At 42.0% G+C, this 8,376-nt stretch overlaps 1 protein-coding gene across 1 annotated transcript in view; it reads left to right on the plus strand.

Annotated features, from left to right (window-relative positions):
- The window catches only part of ASB7 (ankyrin repeat and SOCS box containing 7), a 42,384-nt gene extending 35,952 nt beyond the window's left edge, over nucleotides 1–6,432 (plus strand). The window contains exon 4 of the mRNA XM_019637834.1: nucleotides 5,237–6,432. Coding sequence (XP_019493379.1) covers nucleotides 5,237–5,376 — 140 coding nt within the window. The 3' untranslated portion in view covers nucleotides 5,377–6,432. The remainder of the gene's footprint in view (nucleotides 1–5,236) is intronic.
- Nucleotides 6,433–8,376: the final 1,944 nt, after the last annotated feature.

The raw sequence follows: 8,376 nt of genomic DNA on the forward strand, positions 1-8,376 counted from the left end.
TGACTTTAGTCATGAAAAAATGTTTTGCCTCTCTGTCTACCTTTACAGATATTTTATCCAAACAACTCAGTTTAGTCTACTTTAAATACTGGAATGGCAACGTCAAAGGGAGGCGGTTTAGGATATTTAATTTTCTAAATTATGCTGCTGCCAAGGGCTGGCCGAATGGCTCAGTTGGTTAAGAGCTCGCTCAAGAGTGTGAGCTCTGAGCAACAACGGTTCGATTCCCGGCCTGAGCTGAGCAGCCGCTGAGCTGCCAACAGGTGGCAGGATGGCTCAGCTAAAAAAAAAAATTAACATAAATTATGCTGCTGCCCTGGTTTTGTAATTTACACGAGACAAGGCCTTTCAAAAGCTGATTTCCTATTTTATCTCAGCCCAATTAATATTAATGGTGAGCTTCTTTACCAAATGGACAGACTAATAACCCTTTGAGCTGTTATGTAATTCCAATGTAGTTTGTTAGTATGAATGCCTTATAGTTTTTCTGCATGCCTCAAAGTGTTTGTAATTCCTTAAATTATGCTCTTTTGTGAGATGACCCCTGTTACAATCCCATGAATAAGGTGGTCGTTATTTAACAGGGTGGGGTAATTTCCTAAGACACCTCATCAATATGTGCGTGTACGTGTGTGTGCGTGTGTGTGTGTGTGTGTGTGTGTGTGTGTGTGTGTGTGTGTATTTTGCTTTCGTTCCCTTTATTCTTTTTCTCTGCTCTTTTTTTTCTGCCACAGCCTCCTCCTCTTCCTTTGCCCCTTTAATCTTCGGGACAGAGCATTTTTGAGCACAGAATAGGTGCTCAGTAAATACTTTTGAGTGATGTGTTGACAAGAAAATAAGTACTTCTTTTTCAAAGATAAATCTTTAGTTCTTAAAATGATATTCCTGAAAATAGCTCCTTTGTCTTAGAAGTCACAATAATTGCAATCAGTAGTCCTTATTCCGCTCTGTTACTTAGCCTGCTTTCCATTCAGTGCTTCTGCATGGCAAGATGAGTTACTCTGTGTACTCGTGCAGTCGTCGTGTAATGATACCCCTCACTTTATCACTGCACATCTTTTTATACAGCTGAAGTGCTCACACCACTCCCTGATTTAAGTCATGCAGTGGTTTCCAGAATGCGATTTCCATCTCTTCACCCAGGGCTATTATCCAGTACTGGATTACCAGTTGCTCTTTTACTGTTAAACTGTCAGCTAGTTTTCTTACACTGAACAAAACCTGGAAGATGGGGACTTCAACTTCCAACAAGGAGCGCTGTCTCTCCTTTTCTGGGAAGGGGAAGCACACATTCTCTGTCCGAGTATTTAAACGTGACTATCTTATTATGTACCTGATATTTTTATATAGGTCTTACTGTGTATGCCTGGTACTATCCCAAGCACTTGCCGAAATTGATTTTTATGCTTGTGAAGCCTATGCCGTAGGTGTCATTGTCCTCAGATCATAGATGAGGACACTGAAGCAGGAGTGTCGCTTGCCCAAGGTCACCCAGATTGTAAGTGGTGGAGCCAGGAGTCAAACGCAGGCAGCCTGGCTCCGGAGTTGATGCTTTTAACCGCTATGTGTGTCTACCTACCATTATAGGTCATTCTGCAGACAGGAAGTACCCATGGTCGGGAAATCGTTAAAATTTCAGATTCTCCCGGAATATTTAAAGAGTGGCATAAACATGCTGCTTAAGGAGAAGAAGCCCCAGTAGCAAACTGCGTAAAACTTTCCAATATTTAGGCATAGAACGTGCACTGTTTCCTGGGAAAGGCCCGTGCAGATCACTTCGGAGGGTGGTGGCATTTCTGTAGCTCATGTCCCTGAGCCAGTGACATCTCCAGTGTGCTGCCTGGGGCATCTTCTTAACTAGATCATTAGGACTTTTCCTGCTTTCCACATTACCACAGGTGACAGTGTTGCCAAACTTGCCACCACTAATAAAAGCGCTTACCCCCCTCCCCGCTTGCCTCCAGCTTCTAGTCACATTTAAAAATCTTTCCGTTAGGCTCTGACCGACAACCTCCTCGAAGCCCTTCCCAGTGACAAAGCCACGTAGCCACATATTATAGATTGTTTTTTTTTGCGGCAACGCCCTCCTTCCAGGTCCCAGAATCTCATCTGGTTATCCAATGCTGCGAAATTTAGTGGCTTAAAACAGGAATTGTTGATTATTTTACTTCTCTGCTCCACGCAGTGTCGCCAGGAGTCGCTTGACTGGGGCCTGTCCACTGTCAAAATGGTGTATTCGGGTGGCTGGCACGTTGGTGCTGGCAGCTGCCTGGGAGCCCCGCCGGGACTGTGGCACACTGACTTCAGTTCCTTTTTACAGGCTGCTCGGACTTCTTTGTCGCATGGTGGTAGCCGTGTCCCGAGAGTGAATGTCCCAAGAGCCAGGTGAAAGCCGCATCACCTTTTATGAGGTAGCCCTTCCAGTCACATAGCATCACATTCGCCATAGTCACGAGCCACCCAGTTTCAAGGACAGAGAACCTAGACGCCCATCTCTTAGCGATGGGAGTATCCAGTCACGTTGCAGCAAAGAGCGGGAGGCATAGGAGATAGTTGCGGTCATTTTTGGAGAGTGCAGTCTGCCACAAAAGGAGACTTATCAGAAGATCTCGCATTCCGTAACCTTTTGTCTTCATCCTTTCTTTTTCACCTTAGCTAAGCAGTTCCAACAATTTAGTTTTTCCACTTTGTTGGATGGTATGTCTTCACTTAAGTATGCATGTATATGTCTACATGTCAACTTTATACTCATCTGTTTTTTTGCCTGAATACATTATGGTGGTTCTTTTTATTAATGTGCTTGAAAAGAACCTGCTATCTATTAGGAAAATCAGATTCTTTAAAAAAAAAAGAAGATTCACATCTAACTCATACTCTGGTTTGCATTTGCAGATCAAATACTGGAAGCATTTATTGAAAAATGACAATGATCATTTATTCTCTTCATAATGGTAGCCTGTGAACGGTGATGAAAAATAATTCAAAACAGCTTAGAAAATGATTTGCTGTTGACATGGGTGTGTTTTGCAACGAGTTGACTGTTTTATGCTTTAAGGGCAAGCCTACTAAGTATTTCTTCGTTTTCACCTGGTATTGGTGGAGTGTTGTGTCAGGCGTTGGGCTTACGCTGGCAGCCGGAAGTAAGCGGTCCTGCCCTCCTAGAACCCATCATATAGTGAGGAAGATGGGCACTGATGGACCATCCCAAATAAATCGAATCACAACCACTTTAAGCACAAACGGAGCTCTGAGAGTATCTGCTGGGGACGTTGACCTCGTCCCCTGAGTGACATGCCCTTGTAGCTGAGGCCTGGACGATGGAGAAGCCATAATCTTGCTGAGAGACGTGTGTGTGTGTGTGGGGGGGGGGGGGGGGNGGGGGGGGGGCGGCGGGGGAACCACAGCCACACACAGCTTTGTGCAGACGTCTGTGAACATACACCCCTCGTGTACAGACATTTCTGGGGAAGCAGTCACTTTTGCTGTGACTCTGCTAAGAGCCCGGGTAGTAAGTGACTCTTGGAAAGCCCATGTTCATATGGGCCTTACAGAGGTCTGAGTTTTAAGGAGCCTTTCTCCTTTGTGAAGAATTACTTCATTTTGAATAATCGCGATCACTAGAGACAAGGGCAATTCAAGTAAGGGTTCAGGTACAGCAGTTCTGGACCAGTGGGTCTCCATGTGTGGCCTGGGCTTCCCTGGGGTTCCCCAAAACCCTCTCAGGGTAGCTGAGGTCAACACGGTTTTTGTAATAATCCTGAGACATTATTTGCCTTTTCCACGTTCTTCCTTTCACGAGGTGAGTGGACTTTTCCAGACATAGCTGCTGTGATTTCATCACAGCAGAGTGGATGCAGACGCCTAAATGAGAATTCGGCCAGCATCTATTAAGCCAGACCTTTTAAAAGTTTTGCAAAAATGTCATTCTTCTCACTTTTTTTTTTGGAAACTTTTGTTATTTTCATAACCATGTTGTTGATGCTAACATGTAATGGGTTCCTTTTTATTATTTCTAAATGAATTAATAAGTAATTCTAAGTTTTCTGTTTTGGCTTCTAATATGGTAGTGACTGCTAGATAGATATAACCCACATAAACAGAAGTTCTTTTTTAATTTTTAAAGTGTAAAGAGGTTTTGAGAGCCAGGAGTTTGAGAACCACTAAAGTATGGCATTCTACTTGACTTTGACCTTGTTACTTAGCCTCTCAGACACAAGGAGTCTGAAAAATGGGGGTGACGATCAGAGAACTTCCCTTGTAAAAGGATTAAAGGAGTTAATATATGTCAAGAGCTTTTAAGGATACATGGCCCCGAGTAAGCATTCTCCATATGTTAGCTTTTATCATCATTACCATTTCATATGAAAGCAGAATTTCTGCACTTCCAAATACGACTGGAGCATGGGTGCTAAGAATGTTTGCTTGTGTTTGTGGTCATCCATTGTTTTGGTAAAACGCAGTATTCGGAAGTAAAAGAAATGGGATTTTGTAATTTTTCTTTTAAGTTGGGTTGTAGCAGAGGTTTTTATTGGTAGATGGGCAGGGTGTGAGGTTGGAAGAGACATCGATTCAGAATAACTTGGGGTACTTTTTCCACCCACCCTCTTCCCCCCGCCTTCACCCTCATCCTCACAGCCAAGGTTCTGCTGTGTCCAGAATCATGGTGAACGGGGGAAAGATGTCATTTGGGAAATCCCCCCCCAAGAAACTGTGACATGTATCCAGGCTCCAGTGTCCTAGACAGTGAGCTGAGAGGAGGAGCCACATTAGCGATCATCTCATTTGGTACCCAGTTTTTCAGATAGACAAACTGAAGCCCAGTGAAGGAATGGTTTGCTCACACAGGTTCACCCAGCATATTAGACGCCCAGCCAGGACAAGAGCTGGCGTTCTGACTTGTAATGGCAAGAATACTAGGCTCAAAATCAGAAGCACTGGTTTTAACTGGTCATCTGACATTGAGCAATTTACCGAAAGCCCTGATAGTACGTGTCCTTATTTGTAAAGTGGAGGTGAGAATAATACCGACCATCACAGGGTTGTGAAAAGGATCGAATGAGACATCACCGGAAGGTGCCAGGATGCAGCCCCGTATTCAGGAGTCTGCCATCATTTGCATGCTGCGTCTATAGAGAGACATTTACCAGTGAACTAAATAACTTTTCGAAACCTAAACGCTTGCCTTAAATCACGTGCTTCATAGATTCGTAACATTTTCTTTTTTCTGTCTTTTTAGGACAGCCCAGAAACTTGCAGGACCTGTGCCGAATTAAAATTCGACAGTGTATAGGCCTTCAAAACTTAAAGCTACTTGACGAACTACCGATTGCCAAGGTCATAAAAGACTACTTAAAACACAAATTTGATGATATCTAATGTACACAGAACTGTGAGCAAGATGAGGAGCTCTGTTCCAGATTCTTCGAAGGCTCTGGGCCTTGCACAAAAGTATATCCTATGCAATTTCTGATTTGCTGTGAAGTCAGAAAGCAGGTATACACTTTAGGTTTATTTTTGTTTGTTTGTTTGGTTTTCATTGTAGGGGAGGGTTTTTTATATATATAAACACACACACACACACACACACACACACACACACACACACACACACACACACACCACATGCTCGAAGGTCTTAATTTGGTTTCTTGGTCCAGGTTTAAGAGGTCCAAGCTTTCTATACAATATTGCATTTACAAAAAAATGGGTTTTTTCTAAATGATGCAAGCAGGTTTGGAATGGAGAATTTAGCCTTTTTAAAATGGTTTCTTGGGCGTGCAGGATAATATAAATCCAGCAGAGCACGTGTCAAAGTTTAGAGGCATAGCTTCACCCAGGGGGGTCCTGGGTTCTATTGGAATGTTCCCTAAGGAATTTTTAAAGTGATGCTGTCACCTCATTCATTTTTAATGACTACAAATTGGCTCTTTCAAACTGTTCTTTTCCTAATTACTGTAGCTTTCGGGTGACATAAATCCGGTACCTCTTGCTCTCCTGTTGGTGTGCTCTTGTTTTTAACTTATTTTTTTTTAACAACCATAGTACACTACCCAGAGACACTGGGTGTCAACGTCTGTCTCGTTGAATTGTGCTTTAAAAAAAAAATGAATGAGAAAGAAAATAACTTTATGAAGCCAGTGTATTCTGTTTTTATAACAGTGCCTCCAGTGCAATAGTCCTGTCTTGGTGGATTTCATCCATTATCTCACTTGATGGTCCTCATTCCACAGCCAGCTTTGACCGTCAGAACTGCCACTTTAATTTTAACTGCAGAACCCTAGGGTGTCAGTTGCAATTTCCATTTTAGCTTTGTCCTTTCCTTCACTTGATGCAGAAAATCTCATATCCTGGTGGTAGCGTATTCCCTAAAAACAGCCCCCAAATATTGTCAAACCAGTTGGCTTTAAATGATTAAACAATTTGGAGTGGTTTCATGGTGGTTTTTTTTTTTTCTTCCTGGTTAAAAAAAAAATTCTAAAGGGTAACACTTCTAACGTGTGTACATTTGTAAGTCTGATTAATTCCTAATATGCTAATGAAATATTTCCTATCTGTTTTAAGGTTATACGCAGTGAAGCTGTTCTAGACTTTTTTTTTTTTTTCTGGGTTGATGGGGCATGTGCTGATGCCGGCAGTGTAAAAACGGATATGATAACGTGTCAGTAACAATGGAAAAGCTTCCAGACGCATTAGGGATCCGTGATGGTGCCCTTGGAAATGTGTCCTGTGCTTGATTTGTCATCGTATTAGTTTCAAAAAAAAAAAAAAAGAAAAGAAACTTTTCAGCTATTCCAGTATTGTTCTTAGTGCTTTGGGATATTTCAAACTAGTTACACACTAGTAATAACATTTCTTACCAGAAGTTTACATGATGAAGGGCTTCTCTTCTCTGAATTTCTAGTTTTATGCCATTAAGTCTATAAAACACTTTCACCTAAAAAAGGATAATGCAGAAGAATGTGGAGTCTGCGCTGGCCATTCATTTCTCCAGAGCCTGCAGTTGTATTTTCTCGAGCACAAAGTTTGTTCTCTCGGACACGGAGTTGCTGTGGCATAGGGCATCCGATCGGTTGTCCTAGGCAGTTAGTCAGTGCTCGGGCTTCTAAAGAACAGGCAGTTTTGGGAAAAGGATAATTGGGGACCCACTGATGGATACATAGACTTTATTTTAGGGAGCCAGTGAGAGTGTGGCCAGAACTGTCGCTGCAACCTGGTGGACAGAAATAGGTGGTCTGTCTGTCCTTTTCCCCGGGAAAATATCTCCAAAAGGTTATCTTCCAAGAGAAGGTGCTTTGTGAACATAGGCGCTGAGCTGTGTTCTTTAAACCAACACCCAGGTCGGAGCTAAGACATGTTAGCAGCATCCGGGACGTGGCAGGGCCAGAAATGAATTGAGTGTTATTTCTCCCTAAAGCCCCAGGCCCAGGGAGCCGAAGAGATGGGAGGGCGCCCGGGATCCGTTCTTCTGAGCAGTAATGCTAAATGTTACATTTGCACACGGCTTCTTTCCTGATATGCGTGTATTTATCCAGTTACCTTGAAATGATTTTCTTCCCCCAGCGATTCGAAGGTTTCCAAACTAAGCCACTGAGTTCGAGTCAGGGAATTCCAAGTAAAAAGAGTCAGACTGAGGTAAATTCTTCATTCTGTATTGCTGCTGCAATGTGAGGGGGAAAAAAAAAAATTATGAGAGCTCTTTTTGGAATTGAAATTTCTATTTAATGAAGAAGTGTATAATTCCATTATTTATTGTTTGAGGTTTGATTTATCCGGAAGCTTAAAAGGAATGTTTTATTTTTTTGGCGTTAGTAAAATCCCAATCACATATCATATTTAGCAATCACTAAAATATCTCGAAGTTGGTAACTGGTAGAACTGCAGCAATAAACATGCAAGTCCATATTTGAATCTGATTGTCAGAGAAGCGTCCTGTGGTCACATAATGAGTAGAGAGAACAAGTATTTTCAGAAAATCAACTGATTGGTTTTTCCAATGTCTTGACTGAGATGTTCAGAAGAGGATCAGATTTGCCACTGATCCTTCTGTGTTTCTTTTGCGATTTATTATTTAAGCCTCTGACTAAACCTTTATAAAACTATATCTGGCAAATACACCAAAGAAACCAGCTCCTAAAAGATTATAATCATTAATGAACTGTAAACCTCATCTTTTGAAAACAGAAGATTTTTTTTCTTGTGTGTGTGTGTAAATATTTGTGTTGATAAATGTACAGCAGAGCAAGAGCATTTTGGAGATTATTTAATTCCCAGATTTCTAAACGATTTACTGCAGGATAATCCACGCTTGGTAGTTTGGAGGACTTGACTGTTTTTTTAATTCATTATCAGTCATGCCTGGAACAGCGTTTCCGCTAG

This window comes from Hipposideros armiger, unplaced genomic scaffold (assembly GCF_001890085.2).
Source record: "Hipposideros armiger isolate ML-2016 unplaced genomic scaffold, ASM189008v1 scaffold_35, whole genome shotgun sequence".
NCBI lineage: Eukaryota > Metazoa > Chordata > Mammalia > Chiroptera > Hipposideridae > Hipposideros > Hipposideros armiger.